General features: G+C 43.2%; 1 protein-coding gene across 1 annotated transcript in view; it reads right to left on the bottom strand.

The window, feature by feature from the left end:
• The window catches only part of LOC141092483 (probable cation-transporting ATPase 13A4), a 198571-nt gene that overhangs the window by 65938 nt on the left and 105509 nt on the right, over positions 1-27124 (bottom strand). Inside the window, exons 8-10 of the mRNA XM_073578654.1 lie at positions 19763-19835; positions 9069-9200; positions 923-1093 (exon numbers count right to left, since the gene is read on the bottom strand). Coding sequence (XP_073434755.1) covers positions 923-1093; positions 9069-9200; positions 19763-19835 — 376 coding nt within the window. The remainder of the gene's footprint in view (positions 1-922; positions 1094-9068; positions 9201-19762; positions 19836-27124) is intronic.

Consider the following 27124-nt stretch of genomic DNA (forward strand, 5'->3'; position numbering starts at 1 on the left):
AGTGAGCTGCCACACAGGCAGATCTCACCAACGACATCGCAGGGGTCGGGGGTCACTACTTACCTGTCAGATGCGGCGATCCTGATGTCCTCCCGCCCGCGTCCACGCGTCGCTCGTCGGCACCACAGGAAGCACAGCAGGAAGTGCCCGACAAGAAATGATCCAGGACCTTCTCGCGCGACCAGCGATGAGCAGCGGGGGAGCCGGTCGGAGGTAAGTATCAGACATAGCGACGTTACGGTGACGTTACAGCGATATTGCTAGCGATATCACTATGTGTAACAGGGGCTATAGTCCTAAAACCTTTAGCATTTTAATTTGCTTGTTTTGCCCCAAATTCTCCTTTATTCATATATGCTAACAAGGTACTTGATATACCCCTTTGAATGACAGAAGAGTTCAGTGCAGGTTCCAATTTACTTATACTTTTTAAACATCTAACTCCGTCACGTGCTCATTGATTGACAGCACAAGCTCAAGCACAACCAAATACTACATCTGTACACATCATGTTGGAAACCAGCACAGATTGGCAGCAAGGATCACGTGGCATTGTTATTCCCGGAGAGACAGTGACAACATCAGGTCAACGGCATCAGACGTGAGTATAAGTGTTTTCACTCAACTATGGAGAAAATTAGGGATTGAGAAGGGGATGTATGAGTAGTAAACAACCCCTTTAAGACCTATCCAAATGACCAAACATTGAATGGTCAGTCCACCATGATATACTGCACATTCTGTTTGCTTATATGCTTACATTACTTTTTGTATTTATATTATTTTATAGTATATTATATTTTATCATTCAAAATTGAATCTTTTCTAAGTACATTAGCAGTCATCAATAAAATGATCAGTTTATCTTTTTTTTGCATATGTTCCCTCCTTATTATAGAATAGTTAACTTATATTCTTATACCTGTTCTTAATACGACAGCTTTCACCAAACTTTTATTAGGAGCTTGAGTTTGGATGACCTCTGTGCCACAGAAGAGGACATGTCTCTTGTAATCTTCACCACTGTGTGTTTTCCAAGGAACGGAATTGTCAACATTTGGCAATGGTGTCTTAGTCACAGGAACACTTTCCCCTAAAATACAACTCAATAATTATATACAAACATACAAATATTGCTGGCGGAACAAATTACATTTTCTGAAGACAAATAACTCATTGTAAACTAACATATTACATCTTGTGCAGATACAAAGTAGCATCTTGGACATTGTCATATTTGCCATATTGCCATAAAATATCCAACTGAAATACAATAGATTAATTCTACAAAGTGGAGTGACTAAGGGTACCATTACACTTAACGATGCACCAGCGATCCCGACAATGATACAACCTGGTAAGGATCGCTGGTGCATCGCTAAATGGTCGCTGGTAAGCTGTCAAACAGTTAGATTTACCCAACGACGCAGCAATGATCCAGCGATCCATATAACGACCTCGACGGTCGTTGGGACCTTGTCACACAGCAGCGATTCTGACGACTCCCGCCTGGGTCCATGATTTCTGAGTCGCTAACGAGGTCGCTCGTCGGTGTCAAAGACAGCAATGCGCGCTGGCCAGCAGGACACCAGCGATCAAAAAATGGCCCAGGACATTCGAGCACGATCAGAGACATTGTAGCAGGGGCCTGGTCGCTGCTAAGTGTCACACGTAACGAGATCGCTGGCGAGGTCGCTGTTGTGTCACAAAATCGGTGATGATTCAGCGATCTCGCTAGCGATCTTGCTATGTGAGATGGGGCCTTAAGAGTTGTTGGTTCTGTAAATCCTTGGAGCTTTCCATAGATAATAACCTATCAATAGATTAAAAACCTTTCTATGAATAATAACCTCTCTATAGATAATAACCTCTCCATTTTCACCTTTAAAAAGGGACCTTTCACTACTTTTAGCATGTCAAACTGACCACATCATAAAAAATAAAGGCTGGAGAGCTGAATTAACAAACTTTTTTATTTTTTAATTTCTCATCTCCATTGCAGATATATTAGCTTACAAAATTTAGATTCTAATTTGTGCTAAGTCTAAGGAGGTGTTGTCATAGAATCTTCTCTGGGAGCATGTACCGTACTTTTTTCCCTCAATGACGTGGACCAATTATAAGAAGAAGATATCATTCAGAAGCAAAAAGAATGTGCCTACATAGTAGGTCAGACCCATCTTCCTCCTGTGAGACATGTAAAGGCTCAGCCTTAGGCTAGTTTCACACTTGCTTTTTTTTGCAGCGCGTTTTTCCCGCAAAAAAACGCATTGAAAAAACGCATACATAAGCATACAACTGCTGCGTTTTTTTCAAGCATTTTTATGAGCATGCATGAAAAAAACGCAGCGTTTTTATGCGTTTGTATGCGTTTTTAGCGCGTTTTTACCGCGTTTGCGTTTTTTTCCAACATTTTTAGGTGGCCCCTCACACTACCCAAACCATGACTTTACTAACCCTAACCCTGACCCTAACCCTAACCCTAACCCTGACCCTAACCCTAACCCTGACCCTAACCCTTAACCAAATCATACTTAACCCTAACCCAAACCCTAAACCCTAACTAACCCTAACCCTAACCCTAACCCTGACCCTAACCCTAACCCTAACCCTAACCCTGACCCTAACCCTAACCCTAACCCTGACCCTAACCCTTAACAAAACCATACTTAACCCTAACCCTGACCCTAACCCTAACCCTAACCCTAACCCTGACCCTAACCCTTAACCAAACCATACTTAACCCTAATCCTGACCCTAACCCTGACCCTAACCCTAACCCTAACCCTAACCCTGACCCTAACCCTTAACAAAACCATACTTAACCCTAATCCTGACCCTAACCCTGACCCTAATCCTTAACAAAACCATACTTAACCCTAACCCTGACCCTAACCCTAACCCTGACCCTAACCCTAACCCTAACCCTAACCCTGACCCTAACCCTAACCCTAACCCTAACCCTGACCCTAACCCTTAACAAAACCATACTTAACCCTAATCCTGACCCTAACCCTGACCCTAATCCTTAACAAAACCATACTTAACCCTAATCCTGACCCTAACCCTGACCCTAACCCTAACCCTAACCCTAACCCTGACCCTAACCCTAACCCTAACCCTGACCCTAACCCTTAACAAAACCATACTTAACCCTAATCCTGACCCTAACCATGACCCTAATCCTTAACAAAACCATACTTAACCCTAACCATGACCCAAACCCCAACCCTAACCCTGACCCTGACCATAACCCTAACCCTAAACCCCCTTAACTAACCCTAACTCTAACCCAAACCCCTAAATTCCATGGTTTAAAAAAAAAAACGCATATGCAAAAAAACGCATACATGAGCATGCCAGTGCGCACATATGCGCATCCATAGGCTATAATGGCCATTTTTAGCGCAAAACGTGCGCATATGTGCGCATGCGCTTTTTTGCAGGGCCAAAAAATGCAACATGCTGCGTCTGGAAAATCCTAACGCACACCCCAAAAAAACGCAGCGCATGAAAATCGCATACATGCGCTGACCAGTGCGCAGGTATGCGCACCCATGTTAAATATAGGGGAAAAAACGCATGCGCAGGTGTGCGTTTTTTTCCAGCGCTAAAAAACGCAAATGTGAAACCAGCCTTACTCTCATTTGATAATTTTCTGCCAGCAACTACTGTGTAGTGTAGACCAGAGCAGAGCTGAATGCCAATGCAAACCCTTCTTGCAATTGTCCGATCGCCTGTGCTATAGATAGCAGTGCTTCAGCCCTGTTATGCGTAGCAAAATTTATGACCTCCTATGAATGCCAGCCATGAGCCAGCATTCACTGGCGATTCACAATGACAGGCACGGGGGTCTTCAGTAGACCCTTGGCTGTCATGGCAAGATTTGTGATGCGCTTCCGGCTGACTAATGTTATATCTCTCTGTCAGTGATTGACAGTGAGATTTAACTGCTTAACAGCCGCAGGTGGAGTCACCCAACGTCAATAGATTAGCCATCAAGTGTGGTAAAAGATGTGGGACCAGCGTCGAAGCCCAAATCAAAGTCAGGGACAACCAAGGTCATGAAGGGATTTATTACAGAATTTAGGAACACCCTCACTTCCACATTGAAGGACATACATGTATTTTGCCAGTTATTTAATTATTACATTGAAACAAACTCTTCACCACAGTTTAGATAATAGAACAGACCTCCATACACTCATCACTAGAGTTGAGTGAAACAGGTTGGTCAGATTCACAAATCGCCGATCGAAATCCGACCCTAGCGTGAAGTCAGCCATGAGGTCGCCGATCAGCGCGTCAAAATCGCGTTTCAAATTATGCTTTCAGCGCCTTTTCTCGCCCAATGATGGAGGACGCACACTGTGGGCAACGCGATGACATGCGCAGCGGCCAGCACCATCTTAGAGGGCATTAAAGTGATTGGCTGGCTTTGTGTGGCGTCACAGTGGGTATAAAAGGCTGTGAACGCCGACCGCCATCTTACTTCAGCCGATCTTACAATAGGGAGAGGTGCTGCTGCTGATTCTGAACAGGGAGAGCATTAGGCAGGGAAGAAGAAAAAAAAAACTGCTTCTGCTTATAGCGTTTTTCACTGTACAGTTAGTGTGCAGTGAAAGGGGAGGATTTTTGTTGTGTGCAGCAGCGCTGGTGGTGATTAGGCTGCCTTTTAAGGCTACTTGCTAGCTATACTGCTGTGTGCACACTGCTGTTCAAACTGCTTTTTTCAAAGCACTACAAATTTTATTATTTTGTCCTGGTGAGTTACTGAGCGATCATTTTGTCACACACCGTCTACCGGTGTACGCTCCTCACACACTACCGTGTACCGGTTGGTATCACGGACAAATAGAAGCTATCTGGGTGTGATTCTGGAAGAAAAAGCAGAGGAGTTTGTCCATTTTTCCAGACCTACACCTTAGAGTTGTGTCTGTTTTTCAAACAGTTTCGTATATCTGCTGTTTGATTACATTCAAAACTAGACAGAGACAGCGTGTGTCAGTTCGTATACAAATACACAGAGCTTGACAATTTTACATAAACACACACCGTACAGCGGTGTACGCTCCTCACGCACTACCGTGTACCGCCTTCTAGCACTGACAAATAGAAGCTACCTGTGTGTCACTTTGGAAAAAAAAAGCCGAGGAGTTTTTCCGTTTTTCCAGATCTACACCTTAGAGTCGTGTCCGTTTTTCAAACAGTTTCGTATATCGGCAGTTTGATTACGGTCAAAACTAGACAGAGACAGCGTGTGTCAGTCCGTATACAAATACACGGAGCTTGACAATTTTCCTTACACACATCGTATAGAGTTGTCCGATTCTCCAACAGTATTGTATATCTGCCGTTCGCATTACAGTCACTTTTATACCTAGTCAGCGTGTGTGTGTGTGACACTCCGTAAATACATATACGGAGATTGTTAGTTGCACAAAAATTGTATACAGCTGTACACTTCTGATACAGTTCCGTATATCTGCTTGTTGGAACATGGTCCAATGCATACTGTGAGAGCGTCTGTGACTAACATAATATATATGTTGATTTAATTTGTTTAATACACCTTACACAGCTGGACGCTCCTCATACAGTACCATCTCTCTGCTGGTATTTTTGGTACATTTTCCCAAACATGAAGAAGTATGATGGAAGAGGCCGTGGACGTGGGCAGGGGGGTGCAGCTGGTACTGATGGTTGTGGTGCATCGGCTGGTTCTGGCAAAAGCACAATAGCAGCTAAGGTAGGAGGTGTTGAGCCTGTGTCATCATCTGGCCCAAGAAGGCCTGTAAGGTTGCCTTTTCTTGGAGTAGGAAAACCACTTTTAAAGACGGAGCATCAGGAAATGGTTTTGGCGTACATTGCCAAAACAGCCACCAGCTCTAATGCCTCCTCTTCTGAACGTTCGAAACCTGCAAGCACGGAGTCGTCAGTGCAGGGTTCTAGTCAGGAAAAACACCTTTCCTTGTGTACTTCACCACCACCAAAAGTTAAGGATGCGGCAGCCCACACTTCAGTTTACTCTATGGAGCTCTTTTCACATACCATGCCTGGGTTATCCAGTCAAATCCTGAATTCCCCAGTCCAAGATGAATCTTACATGGAGTGCACTGATGCACAGCCACTGCTAGATGATTCGGCTGGTACATTGACCCACAGCACTACATTGCCCTCGCAATCTATTGAGCCAGAATCTGACCCTGATGAAATCCAGGTGCCCCTTCCCGCAAACTATACCACCTTGCACTGTGACACAAAGGAAGGTAAAGAGAAGGTGCAGATGACTTTGAAGAGGAGGTGATGTATGACCCAGTTCTGGACCCGGATTAGCATCCATTGGGGGAGGAGGGTTGCACTGGCAATAGTTCAGATAAGGAGAAGGATCCACAGCAGGTATTGACATCGCAGTAGTGGTTATCTAGCAGGCCCGTAGCTGTCCTAAAACGTGGAACAAAAACTAAAAAGTTGCAGGACAGCTTGGCCAGACGGTTAACTTAGCACAGTGTGCAAGGCCAGAAAATGTTTACCATAGTAGGAAGAGAGCAGTGTGGCACTTCTTTGTCCAAAATCCTACTGATGAGGCAAAGGTTACCTGTAAGAAGTGCGGAAGGACCTTTAGCCGAGGTAAACAACTCAGAAATTTGAATACCAGTTGCATGCTTAGATATTTAATTAACATGCACTTGCAAGCGTACTACAAAACCTCAGGTAGCACATGTGCACCTGCTCCGACTGAAGGTAGCCAACAACGCTCCATCGCTACCCACACTGTAAGACCACCGCCACTATTAAGCACACCATCAGCACTAAATGTGGAGGTGTCGTTGCAAGGCCAAAGCACTCAGGGAATCACAATGGTTTTGCACCACAACACTGAATCTAGGCCATCACCAACAATACCATCACCAACCCCCTCTCACTCCATCCGGTCCACCGCTACTTCCCCCATATGCAGCTTTCCAGTCCAGCTCACCCTACCAGACACTCTGAGTAGGACAAGAAAGTACTCATCCTCTGAACCGCGTACACTGTGTTTGAACGCCTACATTGCCAAACTAATCTCATTAGAGATGATGCCCTACCGTTTGGAGCAATGTAAATGGGGCAGTTCAGACACTGGAGCAGCATCAAAGGGGCCCATTATACACTGGAGCATTACAAATGGGGCCCATTATATATGGAGCATTATTAGGGCCCATGATACACTGGAGCATCATCCATGAGACCCATCATGTACTGGAGCATTGTAAATGGGGCAGATCAGACACTGGGGCAGCATCTAAGGGGCCCATTATACACTGGAGCATTACAAATGGGGCCCATTATATATGGAGCATTATTGGAGCCCATCATACACTGGAGCATCATCCATGAGGCCCATCATGTACTGGAGCAATGTAAATGGGGCAGATCAGACACTGGAGCAGCATCTAAGGGGCCCATTATACACTGGAGCATTACAAATGGGGCCCATTATATATGGAGCATTATTAGAGCCCATGATACACTGGAGCATCATCCATGAGGCCCATAATGTACTGGAGCATTGTAAATGGGGCAGATCAGACACTGGAGCAGCATCTAAGGGGCCCATTATACACTGGAGCATTACCAATGGGGCCCATTATATATGGAGCATTATTAGGGCCCATGATACACTGGAGCATCATCCATGAGGCCCATCATGTACTGGAGCATTGCAAATGGGGCAGATCAGACACTGGAGCAGCATCTAAGGGGCACATTATACACTGGAGCATTACAAATGGGGCCCATTATATATGGAGCATTATGTGGAGCTCTTCAGATACTGTATGGAACATTATATGTGACTAATTATTTGGTATGGAGAAGTATATGGGGCTCATTATTTTGTATGGCGCACAATGTGGTGGCCATAACACTGTATGGAGTAATATACTGTCCTGTTTTTGAGCTATTGAACAATTTAAAATAGATCACTCATGTCATGTAAGCAGTGAAGTATGTGTCATTGTACTATATCTATATTTCTGTGGCGTATCGGAGCATCATGAGTTGCGGTATGTGTTAAAGGGGCACACTGACACTCTTTGGCCCAGGGCACATGAAAACCTGGAGCCAGCCCAACCCACCACAACTTTAGCCAAATAACCCCCAGTTTTCAATGAGTAACTATTATTAGGAAGTAAATCAAGGTTGACAAGCTTCAGTTATAAGAATTGATGTTTTGGGCATTGAAAAGGGCACTGTAGGTGTATTTACTGTCTTCCACTCCCTGCTGACTTTGCTTCCCCATTGACTTGCATTGAGAAGTTATACTTCAGGAATTTAATGTCCTTTATTATGTTCTGAATTATGCTCTACATTATGCGGATGATCACTTGCACTCACTTCAACACTCACCTTTCCAGCCCTCTGTCTCCTCAGCATCACCGATCTGATCCTCTCCTCATCTTCATATCATCTCTGCTCATGCAGAAATTCCAGTATCTCTCACACTGAACTGGCACTTTTAGCTTTCATAGGGTCCAGGAAGGTTCTGCGCATGCATGCTCATGACAGAGTGACCTTTTGCATAGAACTCTCCAGGGCCCTGATCAAAGCTAGAAGTCGCTGCCCAGTATAAGATGCACAGGGATATCAGCGCAAACATAGATGATGTAAAGATATGACAGGAACCAGACTGGTGACATGGAAATACCAGAGAGCTGAGTAAAAGGATATTTTTATATTGTTATACCCTCTAATGGTTTAGAAATGGTCTTTACAGTTCAATTTACTGAAGCTGCGTTTAAGAAAATCACAAAAGATTGCATTTTGGCAATTGCAAATTTTTGTAAAATTTGAGTAGGATTCAATTCGAAATGTATCTGCTCATCTCTATCTCCAAACTCAACAGCAACTCATTGCTGGAGAGTTTGTGCTTGTTACTAACTGATGCCTGATACATAACATGTAGTATAGTTAATGCTAGGGCTGAGACATAAGTTTGTGCTTTGATTTTCACTTCCATTGTACTTTGTTTTATATGTACAGTATACAGCAAACAAGAAGGCATCTGACCATGCAGACATTTTTACCTGTTAGCATTCCTTCATTAACAACGCAGCTTCCTGTAATTAATATGGAGTCACAGGGCAAATAGAATTTCCTTCCTGTTAAAACTATGACATCTCCAGGGACCAAATCCTGAGATTCTACATCTTGTATATCTGAAGAAAAATGTAATTACCATCATTACTTCCACTGCATAAATTGTACCTTTAGAACAAAATAATATCTAAATCATACACTTCAGGATACAATATTAAATCATATTGTTGAGTTAGAAATAACATAGAGATTTTCTGGTTTTATATTAATAAAGCTTAATCACTTTTAAAAGCTTCATCACTTTTAATTTTTTAATTTTTTACACCGCACGCATTCTCTAGTAAACAATATCAATATGAATCATAATGTCTGCAGTGCCAGCACCGCTTCACCACCGCTGCCTTGGTTTTTGCTGACAGCTACAGACTCGTGACCCTCGGTCTTCAGCATGTTACCGCTGTAGCCAATCAATTGACTCAGATTTCATGCTACAAAAAGACAATTAAGACCAGTGAATGGCAGAAGCGGTCACTTTTTGTCAGTGTGGCAGTAAAGAGGCAGCACTAGAACAGCAGAGGATAAGTAAGGCTCATTTTTTATTCTGTAATGCAATTATGGTATAAAAAATACATAAAAGTGGAAAATGCCCTTAACTCACAACAAACTAGTATCTCGAGGCATTGAAACATAAAGTGTTTTAAAGAATTTTAAAGTGACAGAGCCAATTTGGTACTTCATGACCAAGCCAATTTTTACAATTCTGATCACTGTCAATATATGAGGTTACAGCTCTTGAACGCTTCAATGCATCCCACTGTTTCTGAGTCTGCTTTTTCGTGACATATTGAACATCATGTTAGTAGTAAAATTTCTTCGATATGACTTGTGTTTATGAAAAAAACTGAAATTTGGTAAAAATTTTGAACATTTTGCAATTTTCCAACTTTCAATTTTTGTGCCCTTAAATCAGAAAGTCATATCGCACAAAACAGTTATTTAATAACATTCCCCACAAGTCTACTTTACATCAGCACAATTTTGGAAACATAATTTTTTTTTTGTTAGGACGTTATAAGGTTTAAAAGTTGACCAGCGATTTCTCAGTTTTCCAACAAAAGTTACAAAACCATTTTTTTAGGGACCACCTCACATTTGAAGTGAGTTTGGGGTGTCAATATAACATAAAATTCCAAAAAGTGACACCATTCTAAAATCTGCACCCCTCAAGGAGTGCAAAACCACATTCAAGAAGTTTTTTAACCTTTCAGTTGCTTCACGAGAGCTAACGCAATATGGAAGGAAAAGATTAACATTTTACTTTTTTCACAAAAAAATTATTTTGGAACCAAACTTTTTTATTTTCACAAGGGTATCAGGAGAAAATGGACTACAAAATTTGTTGAGCAATTTCTCCTGAGTACACCGATACCCTGTATGTGGGGGAAAGCCACTGTTTGGGTGCATGGCAGGGCTCAGAAGGGAAGGTGCACCGTTTGACTTTTTGAATGCAAAATTGGCTGGAATAAATGGCAGGTGCCAAGTCACGTTTGGAGACCCCCTGATGTACCTAAACAATGGAAACACCCTAATTCTAACTCCAACCCTAACACAGCCCTAACCAAAACCCTAACCACAACCCTAATCACAACCATAACCCCAACACCTCAAGCCTAACCCCAATACTACCCTAACCCCAATACAAACCCAACCCCAATGCAACCGTAACCCCAGCCCTAGCCCCAACCCTAGCCCAACCCTAACTCTAGCTCTAACCCCAACCTTAGCCCTAGCCCATCCCTAACCCTAGTTATAATAACCTAACCATAACTCTAACCCTATCCCCTACCCTAACCCTAGCTATAACCCAAACCATAATCCTAACCCTAGCCCTAACCCTAATAGAAAAAAGGAAAAAAAAACTAATTTTTTTATTTTATTATTTTTACCTAAGGGGGAAATAAAGAGTGGTTTGATTTACTATTTTTTTATTTTTATAACTATGATAGGGTCTATCACAGAGATCAAAATTAACCAATAAGAGAAATCTCCTATTGTTACGAGGTACCGGACGGAATTTTCTTCCCAGAAGAAGACTGCCAACAGCCGACAGCCGGGGGACAGGATCAGTGGATGCAGGAGGGTCCAGGGACACCGGAGGTACCAGGGGGGACTGGGAACCCCCATTCCTCTCTCCTCTGTTGTGCTAGATCATATCAGAGGAGAGAGAAATTAAATGGGAAATCAGACTTTTTTTTTTCTTTTGCGGTCTCTGTTATTCCATGAAAAACGGTGACCACAACACTGGGGTCGGTAAAAACTGACCTGAATCATGTTCTCCGGGGTCTCAGCTATCCCCGGTATTTGAGACCCCGGAGAATTTCAGACACTGGGGTGCGCTATAACCTTATTTCTCAGCGCCGTTAAACAGACGCGCTGAGGAATAAGTACCCTTAACTGCCACCGTTAAAAGGCATATTGGCGGTTGTTAAGGGGTTAATGACTTTATTTGTGCACAGTTTATGCCTTGTTATCCTTAATTTTTATTAACCTTAATACATATGTTGTGTTTTTGCTGTGTTTTTTTCTGCAGGCAAATCCTGCTCTCTTGGCAGTAAAGAAGCTGCTTGAAAAAAATGCAGGTTTTTGCTGCGTTTTTCAAGCTGATACTGTTTAGTGCTTGTTGTTCCGGAGTTTTCTACACCAAAACCGCAAAAACCCTGATACCTGCGATTTTTGCACTTATTCATTGCTTTCTATCAGTAAAAAATGCCACAAAAATGCTGCAAAAACACTGAAAGAATAAACATGCTGCAGTTTTCAAAATTGCAGCAGTTTTCCAATTCAATCAGGAAAAAAAAAACAATATGTGCGCAATAGATTTCTGAAATCTCATAATTTTAGCTGGTACTGTAAAATGCAGCATTTAATTTGCATTACAGAAAAAAAACAGGAAAAACACAACGTGTGAACATAGCCTTAAGTTAATCGACTTCATTTTGAAAGCAGGAACATCTTTTCTTTTGCAACTATTACATGTGGAGACAGATCTCATATATCCCAGTAACACGTTATTCTGTTTAAACAATACGCGGAATAAAATGAATAAGAGGATAAGAGCTCCATTCCTAAGCAAAAGCGCCTTTCCTGCCAACAAAAAATTCCTGTACATGTAAATTATCTAGATTACACTCCAAGGGTCCCGTTACATATAGTGACGCTCCAGCGATCCCGACAACGATGCGACCTGGTAAGGATCGCTAGTACGTCGCTACATGGTTGCTAGTAAGCTGTCAACAGGCAGATCTACTCAATGACACAGCAACGATCCAGTGATCCATATAATGACCTCGGCGGTCGTTGGGACCTTGTCACACAGCAGCTATTTTGTCGATTCAGACCTCGATAGACGTGAGTTCTGAGTCGCCAACGAGGTCGCTCGCTGTTGTTATGGCGTCAAACACAGTGAAGCATGCTGGCCAGCGGGAAACCAATAATCAAAAAATGGCCTAGGACATTCGAGCACGATCAGCGATATTGCAGCGGGGGGGCAGTCGCCGCTGTGTGTCACATGTAGCGAGATCGCTGGCGAGGTCGCTGTTGCATCACAAAACCTGTGACGTTTCAGCAATCTCGCTAACGATCTCGCTATGTGTGAAGTACCCTTAAGTCTGGTGCAAAATAATCAGACTTTACTCAATTTCACAGTATTTAGGAGTGCAGTGAGTGTTATGAATTATTCAGAATCATGTTTCCCTCTTTAAATGGGAAGTTTCAGCAGCTTCACAATGAATTACGTTAGCAAACCCTTTTTACCTCTTATTGTCTTAGCTTCCGAGTCTGAATTCCTCTCACTTTGGACATTCCTTCAGCTGGCAAACTTTTTTTATGTTCATAAGTAAAGATGCAGATCTTTGGTACTGGTTACAGTCATGGCCAAAAGTGTTGGCACCCTTGAAACTGTTCCAGAAAATGAAGTTTTTCTCCAGGAAAATTATTGCAATTACACATGTTTTGTTTTACACATGTTTATTTCCTTTGTGTATATTGGAACAACACAAAAATCAGGGAAAAAAGGCAAATTGGACATCATTTGATACAAAACTCCAAAAACTGGCCTCTCACCTTAATATTTAGTTGCGCACTCTTTGGAATAAATAGCTGCAATCAATCACTTCCTATAACAAGCTTCTTACACTTCTCAACTGGAATTTTGGACCACTCTTCTTTTGAAAACTGCTCCAGTTCTCTCATATTTGAAGGGTGCCTTCTCCCAATAGCAATTTTAAGATCTTGCCACATGTGTACAATGGGATGTAGATCTGGACTCACTGCTGGCCACTTCAGAACTCTCCAGTGCTTTGTTTCCATCAATTTCTTCATGCTTCTTGAAGTGTGTTTGAGATTATTGTCTTGCTGGAAGACCCATGACCTAGGATGCAAATGCAGCTTTCTGACAATGGGCACTTCATTGCAACCCAAAATCCTTTGCTAATCTTAATGTCTTGCACACAGTCATGGCACCCAGTGACAGAGGCATCAAAACAACCCCAAAACATCTCTGAACCTCCATCATATTTCACCGTAGGTACTGTGTTTTTTTCTTTGTAGGCTTCATTCCGTTTTTGGTAAACAGTAGAATGATGTATTTTACCAAAAAGCTCTATCTTGGTCTCATCTGTCGACAAGACATTTCCCACAAGGATTTTGGCTTACTCATGTACCGTATGTTTTGGCAAACTTTTTTAAATCTGTGTCAGCAGTGCAGTCCTTGTGGGTTTCCTGTTATAGCATTTGCCTTTTCTCTCTATTTTTGTGTTGTTCTAATACACACAAAGAAAATAAACGTGTGTATCAAAACCTGTGTAACTGCAATAATTTTCTGGGAGAAATACTTCATTTTATGGAACAATTTCATAGGTGGAAACACTTTTGGTCATGACAGTATAAAGAGATACCAGTTGCTCTATATCACGTCTATTTTCCTTGGGCATAGTCACTGGTAACTATGGCCCTAGCCTTCATAAAGTACTGCACATTTAAAGAGAATCTGTCATGGGTTTTTTATACCAATTACTAATGGTCTGTATTTGCAATTGTATTCTAAGGAGTTGCAAATGCTGTGGGGTACGCATTGCACTTACAGCTCTCCTGGTTCACTGCCAATTCCACATCATCTGCTGACCTCCTATCTATGACTCACAGGGCTCTGAAACACGAGTCATCTGTCAGAGACAATAGGTAGGCAGTTGATGGGAAATTGGCAGACATGTAGGAGAGCTGTAAGTGCAGTGTCTGCCCACTGCACTTGTAACTCAATAGCATTCAATTCCAACAATGGGTTGCTCTAAAACAGCAAAACAGAGTTTCACAAGAAAGGTAAGGATTTATTCAGCATTGAAGCACCAACATACATATTAGTTTGGGGTATAACATCCTGATGAAAAGTGCTCTTTAAAAATATACATTTAACATGAGTAAAGAGTTTAATTTTATTTTTTTTTTAGTCCAGTCAAAATACGGTTTGACCAGGAACAAATTCCAAGAAAGCGTTTTATGATTTTTTTTATTACTATGATATGTGGGGAACAACATATTAAAAGTTTTCCAAAAATTGATCACCACAAAGGTCCTAACTATGACGTCATAAGACGATGACAGCCATCGCACTAAAAATAACGAATATTTCAGTATTTCAAAGCTGTAGCTTTAGGTTACATAAGCATTTGCATTTTGTATACTATATATTTTCATATAACAATTTTTATACAAAGTTTTATACTAACTACATGGACAGGCAAGGTCATGACGTCATCAATGACGTCATGACATATATGTACATTTCTAGAAATTATAGAATTAATACACCGTGCATTTTAAGGCCTACTTCATCACTGAATAAGCGTGTCAGGTCAATAGTCACTATTTTGATCATCAGACACTGCTTCCTCACTCATATTGTCACAATGCCCTTCTTGACATGGTCCGCATACCCGTGAACAGGTAAGTCTGTGTCTTTTGCAAGTGCACCGAAGTGTACTACAACCACGAGAACAATTGCAGTGAATTATTTTCAGAAGTGTTTCTGGTGCGGGTGAAGTATCCATCATCACTGGAACTAGACTGTTGTTCTGCAATTCCCATCCCCATTCAATAGTGTCCATGGCCTCACCATTGTCCATCCAAAGCATCACTTGTAGGTAACTCCGAAGGGCATGATACTTTGTTGCAGAGGAGGTCGGTGGCAGTCGTTCAGGTGTAAAAAAGATTTTGGCTGAACCAACTTTTTTGCAGAGAGTAGAATGCCTCATTGCAGACAGATTGTCTCCAGGTTTGCCCTCGAACAATGCCACCATCGCTTTACACCCAGCGTCTTCAATCTCAGCTCTGTTTTTGCTAGGTGTGGAAAAGATTTTAGCACAGCTATTTAAGACCGAGTCTCCCTTCAAAACCCTGTGTAGATCGAGTTTTTTTCTGATTCCAAAAACCGCGGAAGTGGTATCGCAACCCGTGAATGCATGAAGGAACAGAAGACTGCTGCATACATGGTTTCCCAGGAACTTCTTCATAACCTTAATGTCGTATACTGTTGCAGGACTTCCTTTATCCGAGTAGAAATAAAGCTTGTTGCCATCGCTGATTGACACATGATGAAGTAACAACACCAAAAGATCTGTATCTTCGCCAATGAGACTAGTACTTTTGTTGAATGACATTGACACTGCAGCCTTAACAATCTCCACATCTGCATCCCCCTCTGATTGTATTACGTGGCAACCTCTGTCATTCATGCGCTGTGAAACGAGATTGATAAGAGACTGTTTGTTCTCCACATTCGAAAGAAAGTCCTCCTTTTTCCCGACAAATTTCGTTTCTTCAGCAATGTTCACTTTGTTATTTGTTCATTTTTTTGTGCCGTCGCTGATGGGTAATGTCCTTAGTGTTTGGTCCTCCAATGTAACCATCAAATACTATTGTAGCCTTACCTTAGTGCTTTAATGTGAAAGATGCATAGTCTTCATCTATTGAACAATAGGTATTTCCTTCTGACCACTTCAGTCGATGGAAAAGAGAACCTCCATCAAGAACATAATGTTCCACTTCCGGTACATCCTTGAGTACTGCGTCATCTGAACTCTGTTCTTTTATAGCAGCCATCAGTTGTGCTTTGTTTGGTTTGCGTAAGAGATGATTTGCCTCAAAGAGGGATGGCGGGTATGGTGAAAGTTCATAGGCCATCACCTCATCAAGGGAAAGATCAGCAGTTTGAGACACCACAAGAAACCTTTGGAACAAAAGAGCGGGGTCTATTGTTTTGTCCTTAGCAACGTCAATAGCCTCACTGGACGCCAGGGTCTTGGCTTTCATTGACTACTTGTACTTAACTGAAAACAGTGATTGACCCTCCATTGTTGCCACTATTTCTCTGCCAATGGTGAACATGTTATGGACATTCACATCCTTATTTGCATTGACACCGGTGATAATGTTGCGAAGAGACACTTCATCAGAGAAAGGTGAAAAGGTCTCGAGTTTATCTACAATTTTCTCCAGGTCTTCACGATCTCTTCTCGTCCTTGACGTTCTTGCCTCCTTGTGTTGTTCACTGGTGACAAAGCTCTGGTGAGTGAAACCCTGCATTGCATCACTGTAGGAAGAGGACACAGGCACAGACAGAGTCCACAAGGCCCTCTGATGTTTGGACATTCCACTTCCTCTGGTGAGTCCTCCTGCAGTTTTTAGGGAGCACATCAGAGCTTGCTCGATGACTAGGTCACAACCCAGGCCTGCTCAGTACTGATCAGTCCGCCTTACAACATGCAAGCCATTCATAAATCTATGGAAGACTGATGGCATGTCATCTTCCAGAGTGGTCATAGACTGGAGGTAAAGGTAGGCGGCCTTCACATAGTTCCCATGCCCAGCAGCTGCAAGAATGGGCAAACATTCGGCTACAGCATGAAGGTGCATCAGCCAGGATCCTGTATGATCGGCCTCGATAAGCTCCCTTGCAATTCCAACCATCTGTTAGTAATTCAGCCACAGTTTACTGGTACAAGAGTGAGCGGATAATCCATTTCTTTTGGTGGACAATTTCACTAAGGCAGGTAGAAGTGATGACCGAATTCAAGTCACTCTCCCCTGTCAGTGTCCGAGCATACAACTGCTCAAGTTCTGGCAACAGGTCTGCAAAACCGAGATTGTCGCAAAGTACTTTGTCTGCAACTTGCTGAGTAAGACACTGATCAAGGAGGAGATGGCCACGAACTGCACGCTGAACTGCCTTTCCAGTCATGATGTGTTGCACAGCATTGTCACTGTAAATTGTTCCCAAGATCTCTTTGATTCCACTCCCATCCATCAATGTTCCTATGGCACCCATAAGATTCATCAATGTGTGGAAGCTCCCGAGTATCAGGACAACATCTCGAACCGGGCTGTCTTCAGGCACCTCGTGTTTGATTTCTGACGCTTTCCAGTAGAGTGGCTGATTGAATGTAACAACTGCAGCGGATCGGTGTTTATCAGCAAGGTTGCACAGATAGTCAAGAGTAGAGAAGATGCATGACTTGTCTCCGGAATACATGTCAATGATGGGCAGGAAGATTACCGAAGACGACCCCGGATGATCACAGTCTTTAGGTAGCATGTGCATCATTCCATTCCAGCTCGGTGCAGGCTGTTTGAAGCGTAAAGACATCTCCCACAATACATCAACACGATGGTCAATGGCGTCGATAAATGGCAAGGGCTTGAATTTTATATTTCGGTGAGTGTGTTTTGTGAAACGGTATTCCCTTACATCAACTCTGCTTTGTTCAACTATCTCCAAGTCCGCAGTCTTCCGTCTGAGAACAGTGCAACTGACCTTCCTTCCTGGAGTCACAGTAGCTACCATCCCCAGGCTGAGGAAAGTCCCCTTCCCATCTAACGTGATGATATTATGATCGACGTTGTCCGCAGCAAACAGCAGTGCCATATCCAGTGTGTCTATGGTACCACCGAGCACATCCTGGCCAACAAAAGCCGCAGCATTTTCCTCGAATCGCTGAACTTACGAATATGATGAACAATATCCCATGGCTGAGAGATTGTCTACAAGAAATCGAGACCTGAAATGATGATGGAGCTGGACTGCTAACCCAAGCTGCAATGGAGCTACTACAGCCCTGGGACGTACAGTCTGAACAACTGATTGTCCAATGCTTGCGACCTTCCTGTGAATGTCCTTTCCAACGAAGAGGGTTTCAAGCAAGCAAAGCAAACTCAGGGGGAGATAAGGCAAACTGACATTCAAGCGAAGAAGTCTTCGGATATTCATCGGTTGAAGATGGGATCTTAGACTTGATATCGCTCTTGATTAGTTTGGCAGCAGTCTCTATGATGGCTCTCTTCTGGCCTTCTTCATCTGTTTCCTGACTATGGAAATAGTCCCTCAGGATTATTCTGGTCTTTTCACGGAACGTTACAATGTTAGGCAACCCTTCATACTCTGCTATGAATAGCGAATCGCCATACCTCTCCGCCAGCCTATACATCAGCCATTTATTACTATAGGCAGCACTGTCTCCTTCTACAAGATACTCTGTCATTTTCTTTGCAAGATCTGTGACAGTCAGTTGCTCTTCATCATTGTCCTCGAGAAATGCACACATTCTCAAGAACGCTTGCTCTTGGTCCATGTTCATCGACCTCCCTACCTTCCGCGGTTTCTTTGTAGTAGATCCACCACCATGACGCATAGGAATTCCGTAATTTGTCCGAAAGTTAATGTCACATGAACGATGATACAGAGAGTCTGCAGCATGTAAGTCCTTCCCAAAGTACGCGATTCTCCCTTGAATGGTGATTGCCCAGTCATCATTACGCTGTTTGCAATGTGACAAGATGGACCTTACAAATCCATCCGTTTTAACAAAGCTATAGTCATCGAAATCACTACTAGATCTTGTCTTCACCACTTCATGTCCACAGAACAAACACTGCGTCGTGCTCTCATAGGATCCAGTAGACACCCGTGTACCTCTCTTGGCAGGTGAACGATGAACGGAAGTAGCTTTCTTATGCAAGTCTATTTGCTTCTTGTTTATGTAGTTCATACGACATCTCTTGTGCACCACTGCTCCAGCAGCTACCACAGTGCTAACGCCCCTCTCAATACTGGCTTTATTGATCCCTTCAGCTCTTTTCGCACCAATCACCACTCTTTCTCCGTCATCTTCTACTTCATGGCTGTATAAGGGGCAAGTTTCTTGACTTTCCATCATTCTCAGCTCTGCAAAAGAAGAGAAATAAATCATTGGATCAACATGTTAGGGCAAGTTAGGATAGGATATGGGTTGAACTAGATGGACTTAAAGTCTCCCTTCAACCTTAATAACTAAGTTACTATGTTACTATGTAAATAATAAATATAATAATAGTAGTAATTGTAAAAGAAATATGATAGACACTGAAAGGCGAGTCGCATTTAACAATTTACAGCTTTGGCGGCCATATTCTTTGACTTCACATTTGGACCCTTTGTGGTAACCCTATCTTGGTAATCTTTTAGTATGTTTTTCCCTACATGTAATACTACAAAAAAAAAACAATAAAACGCTTTCTTGGAATTTGTTCAGGGTGATGGATTTTTTTTTCGCATTTTGACTGGACTATTTAGCAAAATGTTTATGTCACTCACCTCCATTTTTGTTAAGTATAGTAACCTTCATACTGTTATGAGATGAAACCATCTTGTGCAGTTTGACGGATTGCTAATAAAAAGTATATTGGTAAAATTAATAACAACATACAGGCACAGAATATACACATACACTTATCAATAGAGATGAGCAGATTGAGCCACAGAGGATCTAGTTTGAGATGAATATCCTGAAATTTGTGTTTTCACAAGAATTCAAACAACTTGAGACTCAATTTGTGGTTTGGCAAAAAAAGCTTGCCTGGCACCATTTCCCAAACTGCTGCAGTATCAGAGAGTGGGCTCACATTGTTTATGTTATCGCATGGGCCTCCCCATAATGCTCTGTCGCTAATTATATTTTACTGATTATAATAACTTGTACAGTGGGGGTTAATACCAGAGCCATCGCAGATCAGCGATTCCCAGAGGAGCACAGCTTGTATGGAAGAGTCATTTTTTTATCTCCAGAATCACTGGGCAAATCTCTCTGTCCTTTAAAGTTTAAGATCCCATGATGAGTGGGATCCTTTTTCTCTCTCCTGTAAAGTGTAAGCTCTTATGATCAGTGGCATTCTCTCTCTCTCCTCTCTCTTATATATATTTTCTGAGCAATTACAAGTAAAGACTGACTTACACCTAGATATTCGGTCTCTGGCGGGTTCGGCTGAAAAGTTAAGAAATAGTTTAGGTACCAGAACAGTACCCGGACCTGAACCCGGACTCCATTCACTTGAAGGGGGCCCTGAACATCCACTGTGTGTCATGCTGTCATGTACATGATAGCATGGCAAATACTGTTTCTGATCGGTGGTGAAGTCAATACGGCTGGTCAGAGAGCCGTGGTTCCCATGCTGTCAAATGTAATTGGAGGTATAAAGTTTACCTCCGTTCACTGGTGTAGGCTGATGGGACTACCACCCCCATCAGCCTACACTTGCTGTCGCTAATACCCGCGAGGGCAGGAGCGGTTGATGGGAATGTTCATCAGCCAGCTCCTGTGCTCTAAGTAAATAATTTTAATAAAGCAGAGTGGATTGCGCTGTACTTATGATAACCAGTCAGGCAAAACTGATACCTGGGGACTGCAATCATCAGCTGTCAGCTTTAGAAAGCTTGGCTATCAAGAAAAGAGGGGTCCCCGCACTGTTTATTTTTTAATTATTTAAATAAATAATTTTAAAAAATGGGGTGGGAGTTAGGGGAGTTTAACTGTGTTTGTTATTTTTAAATGAAGAACGGAGAAATATGTTTTGTATTTATTTTAAATAAAATACTTTACACTTGGTGTGTCTTTATTTACAATACAGGAAAGATATACATTTTTGTACCATGTTAGCCAGTAGATACAATTTGTTATCATCTTTTCAGTTAGGCATTAAAAGGTGTCAACCACTGAGTACTCTCAATTCCAAATATTTTTTTTATTTACAATATAACTATAGGATTAGTAATGGATAGGTGTCTTATAGACGCATCTCCATTACTAAACCGTGGGCTTGATTTCACCAGACAATACAAAGGTGACATTAACCCCACAAATATGAACCCCACTTACCACTGCTACATAGCAAGTGGGAAGAGCCAGGCAAAGCGCCAGAATTTGCGCATGTAATAGATGCACCTTTTCTGGGTGGCTTCGGGCTGCTATTTTTCAGCTGGGGGACAATATTCATGGTCCCTTACTAGCCTGAGAATGCCAGCTCCAGCTGTCTACTTTAGCAAGGCAGGTTGTCAAAAATGAAGGGGGGGACCCCATGCCTATTTTTAAATTATGTATTTAATTAATTAAAAAAACAATGTGGAGACTAGAGATGAGCGAACGTGTTTGGAAAAAGTTCACCAATCTCAAATTCAGCCTGAACGTAGCACATTCGGATTCATGTTCGCTTTCACAAACATTTTGCTCAAAGTCGGCAAAAGTGGGTCACAGTTCGATAAATCTTTGCGTTTCCACCAATGAATTTATCATTATTTTGGCTATGATAGTGGTACTGTAGGATGAGCAAGAGTGCGGGGGGATGAGTTTGATGAGGGGAGGGGGTGTGTCTAGGTCAGAGGAGAATGTGGAGAGGTTACAGCAGCACCGTGTGCTTTTTTTTCCTACGCCTAATATAGTGTCGCAGCCGCAAGGCCCTATTAGGTATTACAAATTGTTTGTGCTAAAACTGTGTTTCAGTGGCAAATCAGAAGGCCAGATTTCCACTTAATAATTGTTAGACCTAATATAGTGGTGCAGCCACTAGGCACAACTGGCTACTCCAAATTGTTTGTGCTAAAACTGTGTTCCAGTGGCAAATCAGAAGGCTATATTTCCACTTAAAAATAGTTAGACATAACAGTGTTGTTCAGACACACTATCTAAGAAAATAAATAGTGATTGTTCATTTAGTGACATGTGACTGACAGCTGTGGCCCTAAGGTTGTGTAACAGTAGGGTACAAAAGGGGAAGGCTACTTACAACATGAAACAGCATAAAAAGCAAGGTTGTGTTGGAAGGGGGAATAGACTTGGGGTTTGACGTGTAAGGCTGGTTTCACACTTGCATTGGGCAAAGCTGTGGATGGCTGCGTACTTCCTCCGTTAAGCCCTGCCCTCTGCGGCACCTCTTCCATTTAGCGCCGCCTACATCAGCATGCATCCTGCATACCTATCTTTAACATTGTGTATGCAGGCCATGCGAATGTATGTGGATGCCTACGCATGTGTCGTTTTGACGCTGCGCCAAACTGCGCTGAACGCAACATGTTGCATTTTGTTGCGGTCTTCCCAGCGTCAAAGCACCTCTTAAATGTATCAAATGCCTCCCTGGCAGGAATGGACCACTTGGAGAAGTCCGTCCTCTTCCTGGTCATAACCATAATAAGTTTGACTACTACCAAAAAGTTCTTTATGAATTTACGGTAGTAGTTGTAACGCCTTCAAATCCTTAGGATGATCCCAGTCCAGTACCGTCAGGACTTTCCCCGGATCCATGTGAAAACTTGTGGAAAACAACACATATTCTAGGAAAGGGATCTCCTTAACCGAAAACATACACCTCTCGGGTTTAACATACAATTTACTGTCACGGAGTATATATAAGACCTGTCTGACATTTACCTGGTTTGACTCAAGGTCAGTGAATAAATTAATATGTCATCCAGATAGATAACCACAAATCTGCCTACCAGGTGACTAAAGATGTAATTTATAAAGTGTTGAAAGACGGCGGGCGCTTTCGTCAACCCAAAAGGCATCACCAGATTCTCATAGTGTCCCTCGGGTGTATTGAATGCTGTTTTCCACTCATCCCCTTCCTTAATGAGGATGAGATTATACGCCACCCCAAGGTTTATCTTAGAGAACCATTTTGCCCCTACAATTTGTTTAAAGATGACTAGAATGAGAGGTAACCGATAAGGATCATGGCAAGCGATCGTATTGACTTCATGGAAATCCAGGCAAGGGCGTAACACCCCATCTTTTTTCTTTAAATAAAAGAACCCCGCAGCAATGGGGGATATGGATGTTCTGATATGACCTTTAGCTAGGCTTTCCTTGATGTAGTCTTGGACCAGAGATATTATAGAGTCTGCTCTTGGGCAGCTTGGCACCATGAACGAGATTAATTGCACAATCATAAGGACGATGGGGCGGGAGTTCTTGACACCCCTACTTCGAAACACACATCCCCAAAATCTGACAGGTAACTAGACACAGACTGGGTATCCTCCCTATCAAGCTGGGTACCCAAGCAGTGTCCTTGACAAAACCCACTCCATTTTACTACTTTCTGAATCTGCCAATCTTCTATATGATTGTGCAGAGCGAGTCCAGGAAGTCCCAGATGAGGGCAGACCCTCCAGCACATAACAGTCTAACACATCAGTGTGCATGGACCCCACCTTAAGCAGTAAGCCTTGGACGAATAGAGTAAAATGCCCCTGTCTCAAGGGGTCGGAGTCCATGGCCCACCTCCAGAACTCAGAGCAATATTTCTCCACCAGTAGGTCTATTTGCTGAAGTTGGCGCAGTGTGAACTCAGTTAAGGAGACACGGTCAGTGTCATCATATATAAGTCTCAGTGCCAGAAAAAAATCACTTCACCGACTGAATCGACTGAGAGTCAGACGGGAGAGAAAGTGCCCTGTGAGTCCCCCTGGAAGAGCGAGATTACTATCTCCACACGTTGCTCCTCTGTCCCTGAGGAAACTGGACATAACCTGAAGTACAGTTTACAGACCTCTTGGAACAGAGCAGACTTGTCACACCCTCAGAGAACCTGTCAGGCAAAGTAATCTTGGGCTCCACTATGGTTTGCTTGGGAGGTGAGAGTATCACACCAGATGTATAAGGGTGCTGCAAAACCACAATATGTAAATCTGCCAGACTGAGGTTCCGCAGTGGCCCTATTGGAGCAGCAATTGGATAAATAATGGATCAGAAAAAATGATTACTTTCAGAGAAAATGGCACGACACAGCTGTCGGGTGACCCGGGACGAGGGGCTCCTTCCCTGTCCCTAACACTAGGGGCGCCCTAGCTTACCATACTCCCCCGGGATACTTCCAAAGGTAAAGATGCTGGGGCCTCCATCCTTGCCTTATCTCCTGAGTCAGCCTTCTGTCTGTTCTCTTTTCTCACCCAGGGAAGAGGGGCGCTACTGTGCCCTATAGTACACCAACCCGACAAACAAGACAACACAAGCAAGGATTACCAGAAATCTCCAGACATACAAAATTTTCACTCACATATAACAGAGGAATGCACCGGGGCATGGAGGTAAGGGAATAAACCAAAATAGAGAAGGATAGTTAATTATCACACAAACAAACCAAACACAAGTCACAGATAAGTCCTCCAACTCTCCTTATATGAACTCCTCTCCCTCCATCAGCCATGCAGCAAGTGCTTGTTCTGACAAGGATTTGTAACAGAGCCCAGATTATAAATGGGAAAGGAGTGGTTAACTGAGCTCAGCCGTGAGCACAGGGATTTATAACATGGCTGATTAACCTCTGTTCTGCCAGAAGAAATAAATACTTTTAAAATGAAGAAGTGCTTCTTCTCAGCACCAGAGTAGGAGCAATCGGATGCTGCAGTCATCTGGCTCCACACTGTCGTGGTAACCCCATGACAGATTGCCTGTGGTGGAAGGTGTGTCACGAGCCTATTATACTGCTTCTACTCTGTGGAATTTGATGCCACTTTAGTGCTGTGTGACAATTATTTTTTGAAATGTAGAGACTCAAAGTTGGGTCTCTATCTGGTGGGTTGCCCGTGTTAGTAGATCTCCCAGCCAGGCAGGCCTGCAATTACTTTCAGTCAACTACTTGTGTTAATTTCCTTATATTTATCTATCAATAGTAGCCTATAAAATGGATGCTTGTGCCATCTGAGTGTGGCTGGAATAAAAAAAATATTGGAGCTGCTGCATGAAGTGGGAGGTCTCCCAGCTAAGAAGTCTTACACCACTCCCTGAACAACCAGGTCTTCACTAAAACTTTAATTAGAAGCTGTAAATACTTGGCCAGAGCCTAGAACTTCATGCATGGTCCATGGATGACTGCTTCTGTGCCATTTGCAAATTTCTACTGTGGGTCAATTGATGCCACTGTTCCTGGTTTCTGCCTCTAATTTTAGCTGTATGCTAAGCTTTTTATCACTCCTTAAGGTGTTGTCTATGCATTTGTTTTGCCACCCATTGAATCTAATGATGATCGGGTATATTTGTCAAAACGTTCAGCGAACAGATCGGTGAACGGAAGTTCGTTCTGCCAATCTGAACCAAACCAAACCTTGAAAGGTTCGCTCTTCTCTAGTGGGGACCCGTCTATTCTTGATAACCAGCCTTGTTAAAGCTGACAGCAGAGGGTTTCAGCCCCCAACTGTCAGTTTTGCCTTGCTGGTTATCAAAAATACCAGGGAACCCACGCCAATTATTTATTTAGAGCGCAGGAGCCGGCTGATGAATACTCCCATCAATCGTTCCTGCTGCTATTAGCGGCACCAGGCATAGGCTGGTGGGTGAAGCAACCCCATCAGCCCACGCCAGTGACTGGAGGTAAACTTTATACCTCCAATCACAGCTGCGGGTCACGCTGTCATCTGACAAAGTGTTTGTCGCGCTGTCATGCACATGACAGTAACATGGACTTCCTGGTGAAGATCGTGCTCGGTGTCCGAACTGTAGGTGTTCAGTACAGACGCCGAACTTTACTGTTCGGGTTCGCAAATCTCTAATTACAAGCATTGAAGTATTGCAATCTGTGCAAATTATTCTCTGCAAATAAAATTTTGTGGGAAAATTAAACAAAGTCAGCAAATTTTAATTTCAAAAGATCCATTCATCTCTACTCCTTGACATCAAAATTGCAACACCAACAAGGAAAAGTTGTGGAATTATAGAAATCGCAGGATGGGGGTGTGGCTATGTAGCGACGAAGTGAGGACGTGCTTTTCAAGAGCTCCTGCCATCCTGAGAATATCCGGCCAGCAGACCCTTACTTCTGCAGCATACTTACCTATCCTCTGGCCCCTCTGGACTCGGGGGCGCTCCTGGACCCCCACAGGAGAGCAGGGCTAGATCCCTGGGTGCCTGCAGCTGTGAAGATTCAGGCAGTCGGCGGGGCCTGCACGGGGCGGCGGCCATCTTGGAAGTGCACGCTCTGCCTGTGAGAGATGCAGCACTGGGCTCCCTCGCTGCAGCGCTGGACGAGCAGCAGGACGGTGAACAGACATTCTGACCAACTGTGAGGAACAAGCGGTGTGTGCCCTGGAAGATTGGGCCCCGCATCCCCCTCTTTATTATATCGCCTGCCCTGCCAGTGCCATTATTATAGGGACTTGGATCCCTGTCTGGCTGTTGTCCCTGTGGGGTCCTGGGGGTCTCTCCCTGGACTATAGGAGCCCTTGTCTGCCGCCTGGAACTGGACGCTGCCTCCCTGTGTGACGCTGCAGGTCTGTGCTGCTCCAGGGACCCTGCAGCCACCATTTGATTATACCCCGTCTATAACTCTGATCCAGGGGGCTCCAGAGAGCAGTGTTTCTAATACCCGGCTGTGCCCTATTGTTACTAAAATGAGTCGTTCCAAGGGGTCTGGAACAGGGGCTGAAAAGCTGAAGGAAAATGCCAGAGTAGACCATGCTGAGGGCTCAAGATCTATTAAAAATAATCTCTCACAGGCTCAGTGTAAGAGCCGCCCCCCTGAGGGTGGGGAGGAGAGCGAGCAGGAGGAATTAACCCTTAAGCAGGCATCTGAACAACTCATGCAGGCCATCTCCTTAACCAGGACGTCTCTGTCTGGGAAGATAGAGAACGTGTACACCGAGGTGGGACACCTCTGACAAGATATGCAAGCCATGAAGGGCCGCATTACG

Source organism: Dendrobates tinctorius, unplaced genomic scaffold (genome assembly GCF_039654945.1).
Source record: "Dendrobates tinctorius isolate UK_male_01 unplaced genomic scaffold, ASM3965494v1 ptg000060l, whole genome shotgun sequence".
Classification (NCBI taxonomy): Eukaryota; Metazoa; Chordata; class Amphibia; order Anura; family Dendrobatidae; genus Dendrobates; species Dendrobates tinctorius.